Genomic DNA, 15,270 nt, shown 5'->3' with positions numbered 1-15,270 from the left:
TGTTCTAGGGGGTGCTGTAGAGAAATTAGGCTGTGCCCACCAAATATTGTTGCGTATTCCTGTTGGGGGGTGGACAAGGATCGATCCCAATGAGTTTGGTGCATCTCAACTTGAAACTGTGGAAGGTATGGCAATGGCATCACAGGTCACTTCGCCAAGCCGCCACGCCCACTTGCTCCACCGAAAACGGTCAGTGTTGGAAACCAAGTTACATCTGGACACAGTTTCATGTTGATTAGGTCAAAGGGGTCAGATAGACCATTCAGGGTAAACTTTGAGGCCTGGCCATGCCCCTTCAGCATGCACGAGAAGTCATCGTTTTGATAACTTTGATTCAGCCATGCCTCATGAACAGACTGACCAAATTGGAAAAGACAAATTTGCTTTTTTATCCAAGTAAGATGCCACAAATTCATCACACATAGCACAAACAAAATTACATTTCAGTTTCAAAATAAAATATCTGTATAGTTAAATACAGACACAACTGAAAAATATCTGATAAATAGAAACCATTTTATTTACAGCAAAGTAGTGTTTAATAATTTTAATGCATTGTCCAACTTTCTGAAGCTATGGCCTTGGGTCTGAGATGCTGATGAAAATTTTTACAGCTCACTTCTTTCTATTTATGTCATTCCAGATGGCATTGCATCAGGAAAAGGTAACAGCAGTGCTTTATTTACTTTAGTGAATATATCCCTGTAATACTGAGCTATTTTCTGTTAAAAAGCGTGAAAGATAAGGGAGATGAACAAGAAAGAAAAATTTTTATGTTTTTTCCACTGTTTCCATTTCACAGAATACTCCTCTACCATTGTGTGGCTTTGATGATTGAGAATTTGCTTTTCTTTTTCCCCCAATAATCATTCCTTGCTCTGCCTGAATATACCAAACCAGGTTAAATGTTGTTTGTTGTTAAACTTCAATGCAAGATTAAATGCTTACAGTGTGTGCTGGTCATTTAAAAACTGATATTGAATGTAGAACTTCAGTGCAGCAACTGGGAAAGTGTTCTTTTGAGTTATGATTTTCTTCAAAATTTTAGAATATACTTTAGACTCTTTCAGAATTCTGCTGGATACTGGCGACAATGTCCAGTAAAGTGCAGTCTTGTCCAACCAAAACCTGAAAGTGAGTGCCATTTGGGATTTTAGTTGTGCATTTTACTTTTTAACTCCTGAGGATAGTTTATTTTAAGCAGTTATTAATTCCAAACCCCAACTTGAAATACACTTCCCGATGAGATCCTTTAAACCTTTATTTTTTGTTCTTCTTTACACATTTGACTCAACAAAGGGCCCTTTTGGTTTGACAGGAGAGGTAGGTACAATCCTTTCTACTGACCTGTCAGAGCAGTTTTGGCTAACCGGCAGTGTTTGGGCAACATTCACATCAAGATAGGAAGGGTTCTGACTTGAAACTTGCCCCAAATCTTCATTCCATTGGTTGTTACTAGGGACCACCTTGCACAGGTCCGTTTGGACCTGTGCAAGGTGGAGGTGGCTGTTGTGAGCATTGTTGTTGCTACATTTATAGTAGGCATTAGATAATGGGGCTTCCGGAGCCAAGCCTCTCTGGTTGGTAGGGCTTTTGCTAGGTGACGTGACAATTGTGTCGACTGAAGAAACAGCCCAGGAGTGAGAGAGGCTGAGGCAGGATGCTGAACTAGAAGGAACCTGCTGCTGGTACTGCTGGTGCACCCGTACCGACTTGTCTGTTATGCCCATAAAAGGTGTGTTCCTGGAAGAACGTCCTGCCTCTCCAGGATATGTCCCTCCTCCAGTCATGCAGATCTCTGACTGCTTAGAGGAATTAAGAAAAAGATCATCATGACAACCATAAGCATCTCCCATAGATTCTAAAGGTAGATCCATGTGCTGGGCAGAGACTGAGGTCCTGAATCCTTGACCTTCATTAGTTAGCAGCCCACTTGCAGTGTTGGAAGAAAAGCGCACATTCACACTCTGGGAGTGTATAAGAGACCTGGGAGGAGGAGTGAAGGTGGAGGTCGGGTGGGCATTAAGAGGGAGATGAAGTCCACCCTGGTGTTGATAGTTAAAGTCTTGCAGTGACTGATTGCCCATAGTTGCCTCTGTAAATTCCATTGGGTAGTAAGCTGCTTTAGACTGGTTGCAGCTGAACTGTTGAGGCTGGCTAAAAACACTTACTACCAATCTGTCCGCTGCTGTTCCTCTGCCATGCACAGGTGTTGCTTGTGTCTGGCAAACAAGTGAAACACCCACATTGTCCAAAACATGAGACGCTCTGGAACCAACACCACCACAGACAAGTGGGCCATGTCTGACATCAAACGGTCTAGGGTAAAAGCCTTCCCGTAACTCTGCTAACTCTTCAGGAAGATTGGTAAACTGGGAGGAGGCAGAACTCCCTAAAACCAAATCAGAGTGGACTGAGGAGCTTGGCTGACTGCTCAGGATGACCTCAGCCTTGGTATTCTGGAGCCACTGGCTTTTGGGAGGGCTGCGTTTTAGCAGGGATTTCTGATCGGAACCAAGGTTGTTCTGATGCCTGCCTTGATTATGATCTCCTGGGCTAAGCACTGAGACAGTTTGAAGGTGGTGTTGTCCTCCACTTTCAAACATTGAGCCAGCTCTTTGTGGATGCTGCAGGGGTAATGAAGGAGCACTAACATGATGATGGCTGGGGGAAGTGGGAGGTAGCAAAGAATGACTGGGGGAAGAGAGGTCTGCTAAATGAGTGGGACTAGAGGGGCACTGATGCATATGAGTTGGAGAGAGAGAAGATGGTGATTTCAGTCCGGGGTAGTAATGGGTGTCAAGACTTTGAACTGTGTGAGGAGGAAGAAAGGACGAAAAGTCTTCATCTTCCCTGAAATACCCTTCTTTTTCTTTCTCCACTTCCTCGTCTTCACTGTTAAAGCTTTCCATGTTCTGCACATGAAGACAGTTGGAATCCCTACACCTGGCTTCACTGGTGGACATCGCCTTCTGGTGTTGATAAGCAGAGGGAGAGTCTTGTTGCTGTGAAACTTGCCGACACTCTTCTTTCACTCGAGACAGAAGGCGCTGGATCTCCCTGTTGGATGGACATAGACAGCTGGCCTCAATCAGGTCCTCCAACGCAGCATGGAACTGTCTGAAGGGACACCAAAAACAAAACAGAGCATTTTAAAGGTCAAAGAAACGGAGAAAATGGAACTTCTAACTTTGTTGAACTCGTTCATAAAATTTATTCTACAAATAAGTAACTTCACCCTGTGTTTCCTAATCTTTTTAGCTGTTATCCTCTTTTGACTTGCCTCTCCATGGATGGGCGATAATTGACCTGATTATAACTCTCCAAAGAAAGTTGTTTCAGATGTGCTGGAGACTAGGGGTGCTCCAATCAGGTTTTTTGGTGCTGATTCCAATATCAATCACCAGTCAGTGCCAATCACTAATACTGATCACATGGATTGGTTGTTTTGTTTTTTCATATAGGTATAAATGCTACTGGCTATGTGATCTAGCAAAAGGGAACCATAAAATCAAGTAATTTAGACAACATACAAACAGCAAAAATTAGGTCAAAAGGACAACTTAACAACCTGCAATCAGCAATACAATAGTTAACATTAAGGCAGTAACATCCCAAATTATACATAGAGTCAAATAAATCTCACAACACTACCTATGTAAAAAAAAAAAAAAAAAAAAGTCAAGTAAAAAAGGAAATGTTCAAATACAGGTTGCATTCAAATAAACAATCCTAAGTTACTAAATCAAAACTGACAGAGTCCTCTCAGTCAGTTTTGCAGTCAGTGCAAACTGTTGTGCAATGTCAAAAGTGACTGAGCGCCAAGACCCGCCTCCTGGCTCTGATTGGTTGTTCCTAACCAAATGGAGTATTCCTCAGAATACAAGGAGGAGGCAAATCAACTTGATTTTTTTCACAGATTCTGCTTCATGTTAGGACATAGTGAAAGTTGTAATACATAAAAACTTCTGCTTTTAAGTTACATGTTGCAGCTTCAACCAGACCTTCTATGTGAGAGTCCACTGTCTGGTGGAGCTTGAACGGCTCTACATCTGTGCTTACGTTCCAGTAGCAGAAGTTTATCAGCAAGAGTAGTCGATGGAACTCAGCATCTTCCACCTCTGGTCAGTTAGCTTGATGATGTGCTTCATCCCCGAAGTCATTTTCCATCACAAGACACAAACTTCCACTTTCACTCTCGGAGCATAAAAGTTACACATGACATTGCTTAGGATTTGCTGCTGCACACTTGTGCAAAGTGAAGGAAAAAGGGAGATATGTTGCACATGGGATCTCTGCATCCTGCAAAGTGTGAGACATGGGTGATCAGTTTTTGTGATTGGCAACTACAGCTAGTCATCGGGGAACTCCCATCATATACATTTTCATGAAAACTGGCTGATTTATGATCAGTGGCTGATCGATCGCACACCACTACTAGAGACCTAGTACAATGGTTCAAAGAAATGTAACGTAAAGTAGTAAAATATGAATTAAAGTCATCCATCTATCTGTCCACCCATTTACCATCTTCCTCGTATTCAAATCGGGTCAAAATCACTAACACTTTGACACTGAGTATTTGAACATTTTCAGCTCATTCTGGCATTTCCAGGCCAGACATAGTCTCCTCCCAGTGGGACTTTCTCAGAAAACCTTTAAAGGGAAGCGTCCAGGAGGCATTGTGATCATCTAAACATTTGTGCATAACCATACCCCCTCAACTGTCTCCTCTTAATGCAGCAGCTCCACTTTGAACTTTCCCTGGATGAGGGCGCACCCTACTGTTTCTCGAAGTCTGAGTCCAGCCACCCCCCAGAGGCAGCTCATTTTGGTCAATCGTATCAAGGATCCCATCTTTTAAATTAAAGTCACCAATTAAGAACTGAAATATTGCTGTAGAAATAGGTTCTACATAGTTTCCAAGTCAGGATAATAGTTTCTCCCACGAATGAATGTGGACCTCCCACCTTCTTCAAATCAAACAGAATTGGTATCAAACTTTTGTACAGCAGAAATTTTAGTTTGTGCTACTGTAATTTCAAAGATATTAATAAATGTTTGTAGAGGTCAGAAAATGTCAACCAGCCTCACCACACTTACGAAATAAAAAATTGGTGTCAAACTCTGCTACGTTTGTGCTGATAAAAGTCTTTGTGTTGCTTTTGTTTTGAAGATATTAAGAAAATTTTCAAGGTCAACCAGTTCCCCCACCTTTCCTTACCTTCTTCAACTCCAACATAATTGGTGCCAAATGTTTGCGCTACAAGTGTTTTTGTTTGTGCTACTATCATATTAAAGAATTTAGTAAAAGTTTCCTGAAGTCATGAAAGGTGAGCCAACCCCCACATATTCTTCATGTCAAACAAATTGGTGTCGGCACGTTTGTGCTGATAAAATGTCCATTTGTGCTGTTTAGAAGACATCACTGAAAATTTAAAGATCAACCAGCATTAACTGAAAATCAGTCATGTCTGAATCCATTACAAAACTAAGCATGATAGTTTTATTCAGAGGCTAAGATCACAAACAAATGAAAGAAAAAACACTGAATATTTTCATGCTCTCTATGCCACTAACTTGACAAATAGCCTTTAACCTGCTTTGCCAATTTAATTTCATGTAACTGGCAATTTCTGAGTCAAACTGATTAACTTTTGTGATGGAATGAATGGATACCTGCGGCTTCGTTTAGCCCTGGCTCGGGCATAAAAGGCCTCGTAGGAGTTGGATTTCAGCTCTAGAGCCTTTGTAGCAAATTCCTCAGCAAGGTTGAAGTCCTATCACACAAACACACAAAAAACACACAAATAATACACAAAGATTTGAAGTTCCTCTCAAAAAATGCTAGAATTCTTTTGGTACTAGTGGCCTTTATTTGACAGTAATCTGACAGGAAGATGCAAGGAGGAAGGAAGAAAGACATGCTGCAAGAAAACAGAGGATGGCACTTGTAGCAAGACTGGCTGCGTCAAAGTCTGCAGCCTCCGTAGGGAGACTGGGGTAAATTGAGCCAAAGGGTAAGTTGAGCCACCTTTTGTTTCTAGGAAGCGGCAAAGAAAGAAAAATTGTTGATCATGACACCAAATAGATAAGAGGAAGGCATTATTTAATGAAGCTTGTGAACGTAAGAAACACGTGGCTAAAGTGGTTAGACTTTTATTTCTTAAACAATTTTCCACTCTTGAAAGTGAATTTAGTCCATCATAAGTTTCATACAAAAAAGTGTTAAGACCACAATAGGTATTTTTTTAAATTGCTTTTATATATCAATTGTATGAGCTACAACATAAGGTCATATACCAAAGAAATGTGTAACATTTTAGGTGTAGACCCGAACAAAGTTTGTACAGGCCTTTTACAAGCGTTTGTAAAGCTCAATAACGTTATCGATCAATGTTGGCCACAGCCAGGCTTCCTACTCCAACTCCTGACTTGTCTCTAGGTTAGGTGGGTGTTTGTGTCTGGATGAGATTGTTGTATGCTCAAAAGGAGGGTTGTGTGATGAAAAGCTGTATCGTTTTAAACAATAGGAGAATTCAACTGTTTAGGCACCGATGCAAACACATTAAAAAGGTTTTATGTTGTGGAACTAACTTACATAAAAATGTCAAAATTTGTACAGAAACATCAAGATAAAACCTTAAAGTGCATCTTTCACTTTAAGCATGTTGAAACCTTTGTATCGTAACAGGATTTAAATTCACATTTTCGGTGCAAAAATGGCCAATATCTCAAAATAAAAGGTACTAGTACTGTCTCTACCTAGCCTGCTTACTGCTCCACCTGAGAATAGGTCCCTAGCGGCAACCATTAATGATGTAGATGGAGGAGAACATTCTGGAATGTGCAACTAAACACACTCAGTAGGACCTGGAGGATGTGACCAATCCTGAGCATTAAATTGGCGACATGTTTAAGATCGAAGGCTCACAGGTGAGCCAGAAGCTAGAATTATTGACAGCATAGTAAACAGTAGAACAACAGATACTGTAATGGAAAACAACATTTTTATGGGAATATATCTACCACGATAAAATGGATAAATAAGCATACATACAATTAGGCTCAGAAATATTCATACCTCTGGAAGATTTAATAACACTCTCCACAGCCTCGTCCAGGTCAAAGCTGGGACTCTGGCTCCATTAGATGAAGTATCTGGTGTTTATTTCCCATGTCACTGCTATGCATGAATACAAGCCAAGCTCACTGTAGCTTCATTCTGTACAAATAAAATTTCTTTGAACCAATAAATTCTATTATGGAGAATTTCTTTTTAGTTCTTAGAATTTTGGGGCTTTTTCTCATAATGTAGTATTTCAGGTGTCTGTGTGATCACTTTGGACCAATGGACAGCAATACTTGTGACCATTGGTGAGTGTGTATAGTCTAGAACTCATGTTCTAGAACTCATGTTCAGTCTTACCATACCAGCTTGTCAATTTTCAACCAGCCTTCTGGTGAGAGCTGCTGTTCAGATAATGTACTATGCTTAGCTTATTACATTTAGGGAGGGCCCCCCTACACCTGTCATTTAACAATAACATTTCTTATTATTCAAATTGTACAGTTTTGTACAATTTGGCTACACAACATCACAGGTAAATAAACAAAAACATTCAGCTTCACAAAATGTTTAATGTTGTACACAATTAAACTGCATTCATCAAAATGTTCCTGAGGAGCTAAAACATGAAATGTATTAAATGTGACAATTTAATAGTCTTTATATAGCTTGCAGATGTGTTGCCTATAGGCAGATGATCTGCTGGACTCCAGGCATCATTGGGCAGCACATCTGCAATCATCAGAACAGCCTCACCTGATGAAGCTGAGGACAACAAAGGCTTTCAAAAGACGACTCTGGACTCATAGTTTTGAAGTAATAAACCTTTATAGAATACTTTGACCACATAAACTGTATAAAAATATTACAAGTTTAGTTTTAATTAGTTTCTGATTTTGTAGCAGCTTTGACTTGGTGCAAATTGTCACCATAAATCCCAGAAAACCAGCATGTTTTTGTGGAGCATGGCTCTGTTCTCCAGGACCACATGAATGAAATTGTTGTGGGGGAAAAGACGGGGCTACTGGCACTGGTCAGATATGCAGTCATCCGTCATGTAAGGTTCAAATTGTTCATCAGTTGTGCCAGGAGTTACTGCTGGGGTTTCCAACTGCAATATTGCATCTGTCATCTGCACAACCGTGCATCCAAAAACATTCATTAGACTTTATATATAAACAGTTTAGGTGTATACATTTGATTTAAATGACAAAACTTTCTAAAACTGTTTTCTACCATTTTACAGATTGTACCTTAATTTGATAAGTTAGGAGAGATTCACATATTTGCATTTAATATATTATGTCTGATTTTGGGAAACTATGATATAAAAATTCAATATATTCATTAATGACAATGTTCCAATATTATCAACCGTTAGAACTTAATGCCCACAAACAGCTAGAAATGAGCGTCGTGGTTTATTTGAATTAAAGACAAATTCCTGGATCAACTAAAATCTGTCCAAGCAGAGCAGCAGGACAACCTGCAGTAACCTGAAGATGTCTGTGATTCTGGTAAAGGACAAGCCCAGAGATATTATTAGTTATTCTTGCTGGAAAAGTGATTACAAAAGAGACAAATCACTGAAATAAATTGGAACGGGTGACTGGTTCCAATTTAATTCCAAGACCAGACACTGGTTAAGTGACTGGTCTTGGAATGGACACGACTAGATAAAAAGTTTCAGAACAAATAGTTTAAAGTAATAAATTCATCCTGAGGCAACCAAAATGCACCAGAATGATTGGTTTTAATTTGAATTACCGCATAAATTAGTAATTAGTTCACAGCGATCAGAGAGATAAATTTCTTCTTTAACAACGCTTCATTTTTGCAAATGAGAAAAGTGCGATATGTACTTAGCTGCACACATTCTAATTAGACATGGCAAAATATTAAACTTTGCGCCAGTACATTTTAATTATTGAAAGTACTGAAACATTAAACGTTATGTACCACCTACCATTGGGTTCTTCCAGTTTAGGAGCTGCTGACTGGGGAGTAGCTCCAGAGCTTCTGCTGCTTGCTGGAAGAAACAGCCAGTGTTTTGTCTCTGCTCCCAATCAGTGCCGTTTTCCCCTCTGTGCCTCTGCTGTGTTATGGTGGTACTGCAGTGGATTTCTGTCTGATTTAGTCATTTCTTCTGGGTCCCATGTAGCATTCATTTTGTTGTAAGCCTTCTCTGAAGTGCAGACTACAGATCGCCGTGTTAGTTCACATTGTCGGTGCTGAAATCCTGCCTTTCCAGCTGGATGAATCTCACCCAAGGCTAAAATAATCTTTTTGTTGTCTTTTCTCACCATGTCCAGACAGCCTGAGCAGTCGCACTTAAACACGTTTCTACCACACCAGAGCAAACGAAACCACCTTCAGCTCAGCAATCAGCTCAGCCGTTACGTCACAAAACTGCACGGTTTTTCTCAAAGGAGGTTTTTGGTTAATTCAACACTTTAAAACATTCTGTAGCTAATTAGAGACCAAATACAGAAATCAGATTTACAATTTGACCTCAGAATATGTTTTTCTACCATTTAAAAGAACCCTAAAGAGGCACTTTAAATGATGTATTTAGACAGTCTATCGGCAAAAAAATGTGGCCTTAGTTTCACTTTAAATGTGTTTTCCTTAACTGAAAGTGAAAAACCATAATTAAACAGAAATAAATGCATGAAAACATGGTCTAATTCCACCCTGTATGGAATTAGACCATATAATGTGTCTCACTTAGTGAACTGAGTTCTTAAAAAATTTACTTTTAAAAAATATCCTAATTTACTTAAACTGACCGTGGATAAAAAAAACACACAACAACCCAGGAGATGGAGACTCACGTTCATTTTACGGTGGCAGCGGGACAAGTTGAGCAGCACACACACTCTGAGCTGTTTGAATGTCTTTAGCTCGTCTCCAGGAAACTTGTTGAGGGCTGACTGGTAGGACTGTGCAGCTTCTCTCACTTTTCCTTGCTGTAAATATACACACATGAATTACTGCAAATATCAGTAGCAGTGCATGTTATTATCCTGGACATTAGTGGTAGTATTCACCTTGTACAGTCTGTCTCCTTCTTGGATAATTTTACTGAGTAGCACCATTAAAATGTCCGGCTTGGAAGTGGCCATGGCCCAGGTTGCTGGTCCTAAGCACACATGGACATGAATAAATATAAATATATTTTAACATTTACTTTAATGAAGGTGGAAAAAAAAGAATTTGGCTTACTGTAGAATGAATAGCCAAAACAGATATTTTCAGCACCTTGCAAAAGCAAAGCCCTTGAATCGTTTCCCATTATTGTCATGGTGTGTAGATGGTTGGGTAACATTTTATTTGAAGGGTTGTGCATAAGACTGACATGACACTGTCATAAACATGACATAACTTCTGTTATGAACATGAAGAAGCCTTGATGAATGTTTGACTGTTGTCATGAAGTGTCACTTGGTTAATAATGACACTTTTAATGCATTAAAAGTTAAAATTGCGCTCACAGATACCCATATCTGTGAGCGCTGGTGAAGCAAGAAACGCATCAGCAGGTTTACAGAAGTTGGGCTGAAACATTTTGTCACCTTCCCAATATTCCAGTGGATTCAAACTGTCTCATCTTTGCATCCTAAAATGACTTGGCTGAGCTTGTTCGCATACTTGCCTTTTGACAGAGCTAAATAATGCCTCAGTACAGATGAGGTTTTTTATATACATCACTAAAGTTTATTTGGACATGACACTTATCTTTTTAAAACATTAGAAATTAGAACACAGGATCCACTGTGTTGGTTTTTTGACATTATATGTGATGGTTTATTACTGTGTGAAACTATTTAGAGATCAAAACACTGCCAGACAAAGGAAAATTCAGTCCATTGGAAAAAAGATGCTCCAGTGAATTGCAAACATGCAATAAAATCCTAAAACAAGAAAACATGATTGGTGAAACAGCAGCACTTTGCCATTTATTTCGATCCGCAAGTTCCCACATCAGTCACATGGTATGGCCCACTTGCGAGGCTTCAAACATCACAACCTGCTTCATCAACACAAGCCCTGATATGTGCTTCATATGGCACAGAAGACACCGCACTACTTATAAATAAAAGGCTTTATTTTATTTATTAGACTGAGGAGAGAGAGAGAGAAAGTGGCACAGAAGAGTGAGGGAGAGAACACAGGGGAACAGGAACTAATTCTAACACTAAAGAATAACTGAGACTAAACTGATGGTGGCAAGCTACTGGACAGTAGCCACTACTGCTCTGTTTCCACAGGGTCCATTGGAAGTCTGACAGAACCAAGACGGCTGCCATGAGTCAGTGCCACTGGGCACTCAGGTGAAGTGTTTTGCCCAGTGACAAACGCAAGTGAACCAGGGATCAAACCCGCAACCCACCAACTGCAGGGTGAACTCCTACCACCGTTAACAATGGTGTTGTGATAGCAGCGAAACATTCTGAGTCATGTTCCTACCAATCTTAGCTCCTTTCTTGAGAAGAGCAATAACTGCTGAAGTGTTTCTGCAGCCAACTGCTCGGTCCAGAGGGCGCATCCCACTGCAGTCCATGTGCTCCACCAACGCTCCATGATCCACTAGATACTGGACCTGCAGCAGCACAGACATGTAAGTAAACACCAACTTTACTAAGACAATGAATACAGTAAAAATAGTCATTCTTAAGCATCACTCTTCCAAGCCAGCAGAACTCACTTATTATTTCAGCCATAAATCTTTCAATCAGTTAAAACTTGCAACAATGGGTTTTGGCAAATAAATGTATCTTCAAATTCTGTTAGCTCTGCAGACAGAATTTAGAGGACACTATGTCTGGTCATATGAAGTCACATCTGTATCTGTGTTAGCTAACCACTTCAGGGTCTCCACAAAAGGCAGCCAGGTCCAAAGGTGTTCGACTGCTGCAGTCAGCATGGTCAGTGGCTGCCCCTCTCTCCACCAGTTCCCTGACCAATGGGAACTGGCCTTTGAGGCATGCCCAGCTCAGAGCAGTCAAGCCTTCCCTATCGATCTGGTTGAGAGAGGCCCCTAATTTGAAGACAGATGACAATCACTTAACTGATTTTACTGTGTCAAACAGTAAGTTTAGAAGTTGATTCTTATGGTAAAAAGTTACTCACCCTCCATGTGCAAGTACACAGTGCCATGCCAAAGTATTCATACCCTTTGAGCTTTTTGTTTATATTCACAATACAATGATAAATCCTAACTTGCTTTTGTCACATTGTCTGGGTCTTTAATGGCTTTGTTATGGGTTTTATTTTCTAGTCTTCATGTGTTTTGTTATTCATGGGCTCGCCTCTGGTCCCGACACCTCGCACTACTGTGGGGTTCAGGTGGGTCCTGCACCAGAGTGTCCTCAGCTGCTCCCAGATTCCTTGTGGGGTTTCTGACAGATTCCCATCAGTGGTTGTGATGTTCACTGTTTTGTTGTCTTATTTTCCATTCTGGGTTAGTCATCAAAAAGCAGTAGAAGTAGAAAAACAGGAAGTACAATGCAGTTGCAGCCAGATGGCAGCTCCTCAGCCCTGTTGTTTTCTTGTCTCCTAATGGATCATCTGTGAGTATTATAAGTTGAGTTAATCACATACTGAAGACATTCATTTATAGATAAATTATGTATCATTATGTTTGCAGTAAACTCAGCCTGTTACTACGCTAAGACCGCTAGTCTGTGTATAACAATAGTGTGTGCAGTGATTTTGACATTGCTTTTGCATCACTGATACTTGTATTCCTTTGTTTATCCTGTTACAGTTTCACAGAAAAACTGATGTCAGTAAAGTCCACAAGATATCATCGATGAGTCTGTGAAGTTTCTGCATTTATTCTGTTTAGCTGTTTAGATAGCTAGTATTATTTTGCAGGCAAACCCTACACATTGGTTCTGTCTGTTAATGTTCTTGTTCCTGAAGTTCCTGTCTTCAGAGTGCCACGATGAGGACGGAAAGACAGACAGCTCCTCCTAAATGTATATGTCGGATCCCCGCCTCTCTGGTTGCAGTGTAGGCTTTTGACACAGGAGAAACACATATTTATATGGGAACAGAATACTTCCTGACGCTCACACTCAGAATGTTTGCGGGCGAGAGGCAGGGTCACCCTGGACATGTCGCCAGTACCAGTCGTTGCAGATGAAATTTTTTAATTTTCAAATTTTTGATTCTACTTCAAAAACACAATTGAATGAAAGGTACATGGACCCACTCACTGTATGTTTCGAGTCATTGTGAAGCTGGAAAGTGAAGCTCTGCCTGAGTCATGCTTTTTGCAGTCTGTAACATGTTTTCTTCCTGGACCTTTTGTTCCTGTCCATCTTGCTTTTAACTCTGACCAGCCCCCTGTCCCTGCTGATGATAAGCATCCCCATTACATGATGATGCAACAACCACGTGTCACTGTGAGTCTTTTTTCTGCTTTTTTTCTTGCCAGAATATTGAGTGTACAACTAATAATTTTCATGTCAACATGTTCACCAGCCAGGGATGTCACTCTGCAGCTCCTCCGGAGTTACCATTGCCTCAATTTGCTGCTTCTCCAATTCACCCTACCCAGCCTGTAAATTTCAGTGGACGGCCATGTCTTAGTACATTGTCTAACAGTGCCATTTACTTTCTACGCTCAGTAGAAGGATTGAGCAAAACTTTGTTCTAAGTTTGGAATACAATTTATGACCCAAACACTACCTACCTGACCTATCTGCTGTGTTCCTTGGTCTTCATGATCCTCATTTTCTAATGTTCCCCAACAACCCACTGAGGTCTTCACAGAACAAATAGATTAATACTCGGATTGAATTAGATGGCTTTTTAAGGCAACTGGTTGAAATATATTAAGGGGTATCAGAGTAAAAAGCAATAAAAGAATTAAATAGGCATATTTGAGAGTTTTATTTGAAATAGAATAATTATGAAAACATAGACAAAATGTAAGAAAGTTCAAGGGCATGGATACTTTTGCAAAGACACTATATGCCAAACTTGGACTCAGAAGCCTTGTAAGGTGAATGTTACCGTGATCCAACAGAATCTGGGCGGAGGTAATGTGTCCTTCTGAGGCTGCCATCATCAGAGCTGTTCGACCCTGCTGGTCCACACTGTTCACCTCAACCCCATAGTTCAGCAACAGCTCCACCACCTGATGGAGAAACAAAGGAAGAGGCAGAGATTTGGTCTCTGTGGGATTAAGTCCAACTGTTACCCTGTAAGTGGGTTTTACCTGTGTGTGTCCCTGTCTCACGGCACTGAAGAGTGGAGTGATGCCATGCCTGTTGCCTTGCTCAGCAGCAGCTCCCTGATCCAGCAGGAGTCTACACACAGCAAGCTTTCCATGGCCTGCTGCAGCTGTCAGAGCTGATACACACACCAACTGTTCAATCAGCATTCCAATCGCTTTCAACCACACTAAACAACAATAAAATACTCGGCCTCAACCAGTCTTTTTGGGCATGAAAGACCACAAAATACAAATTAACAGCACTTCAGTAACACCTACCTCATAGCTACTCTTCCTATTGTACATAAAAGAATCAGTTTGCTTAAAGATATTTAGGCAAGCAGTGACTGCAGGGTCTGTAAGTAATCAATAGAAAGTAATTGCATTTTAATTTGAAAGCCATATTCTGACAAAATATAGATTTTCAAATCAAAAACTACTTTGGTACAAAATGTTTGAATAAATAAAAATATGAGCTCAACAACAAATATATTGTTTTAATCTGTTTATTTATGTTATCCATCATCAGACTGGTGCAAAGTGCAATTATCCATTCAGCTTTCAAGTTTTTCGGAACCCCAGATCATTCACTTAGCTTCTTTGAAAAAATATTCCTCTAGAAATGTGGACTGTGGATGCTGATATTAGCAGGGATGTTTGTGCTGCTGCAATATGCTTAGCACTGAGATGCTATTTTAGACCTGAAAAGCTAACTTCTTTTAGCACAACTTGTGCACAACAATAGTTTTTTCCAGCATCCCATCAAATCGTTTTTTGAGGCAGAAATGAACCCCCAGTGATCCAAGAGAAGAGACTTTGTCATCCACTACTGTAAAGGCACTACTGTGGAATATCTAGAGATCATTGTGGACAGAAGAATTCTTCAAGACAGTTATGGAGAACCCTGGGCATTCTCCTCAAGAGACTCTTATACAGGAACACAAGTTGTTCAGTCAGAGGCTTCTTCAGAGGT

At 40.3% G+C, this 15,270-nt stretch overlaps 1 protein-coding gene across 3 annotated transcripts; it reads right to left on the bottom strand.

Annotated features, from left to right (window-relative positions):
- Window positions 1-368: 368 nt before the first annotated feature.
- On the bottom strand, window positions 369-14,970 carry LOC106940963 (protein TANC2-like). Of its 3 annotated transcripts, XM_015023861.1 has the most exons (9): window positions 14,301-14,970; window positions 14,096-14,219; window positions 11,935-12,110; window positions 11,540-11,672; window positions 10,120-10,211; window positions 9,904-10,038; window positions 5,680-5,780; window positions 2,696-3,120; window positions 2,401-2,664 (listed from the first exon to the last, which is right to left on the bottom strand). In XM_015023861.1, exons 1-9 carry the CDS (start codon window positions 14,463-14,465, stop codon window positions 2,492-2,494), a joined length of 1,524 nt encoding a protein of 507 aa, XP_014879347.1. In that variant the 5' UTR covers window positions 14,466-14,970; the 3' UTR covers window positions 2,401-2,491. The 3 variants fall into 3 exon arrangements, with proteins under 3 accessions (XP_014879345.1, XP_014879346.1, XP_014879347.1); XM_015023859.1 differs by having other exon boundaries at window positions 369-3,120; window positions 14,301-14,965; XM_015023860.1 differs by lacking the exons at window positions 5,680-5,780; window positions 9,904-10,038; window positions 10,120-10,211; ... (2 more) ...; window positions 14,096-14,219; window positions 14,301-14,970 and adding an exon at window positions 9,036-9,380 and having other exon boundaries at window positions 369-3,120.
- Window positions 14,971-15,270: the final 300 nt, after the last annotated feature.

Source organism: Poecilia latipinna, unplaced genomic scaffold, assembly GCF_001443285.1.
Source record: "Poecilia latipinna isolate Pla-1442-1.1 unplaced genomic scaffold, P_latipinna-1.0 Scaffold3432, whole genome shotgun sequence".
NCBI lineage: Eukaryota > Metazoa > Chordata > Actinopteri > Cyprinodontiformes > Poeciliidae > Poecilia > Poecilia latipinna.
This window is presented reverse-complemented; position numbering and strand designations above follow the sequence as displayed.

Coding starts and splice junctions, on each gene's coding strand:
- LOC106940963 (XM_015023859.1), bottom strand. CDS start 14,465: ATGCTGATTGAACAGTTGGTGTGTGTATCAGCTCTGACAGCTGCAGCA. Junction 11,673..11,934: donor TTTGTGGAGACCCTGAAGTG/GTTAGCTAACAC, acceptor GTGCTGCTGCAG/GTCCAGTATCTAGTGGATCA. Junction 10,039..10,119: donor AAGGAGACAGACTGTACAAG/GTGAATACTACC, acceptor GTATATTTACAG/CAAGGAAAAGTGAGAGAAGC.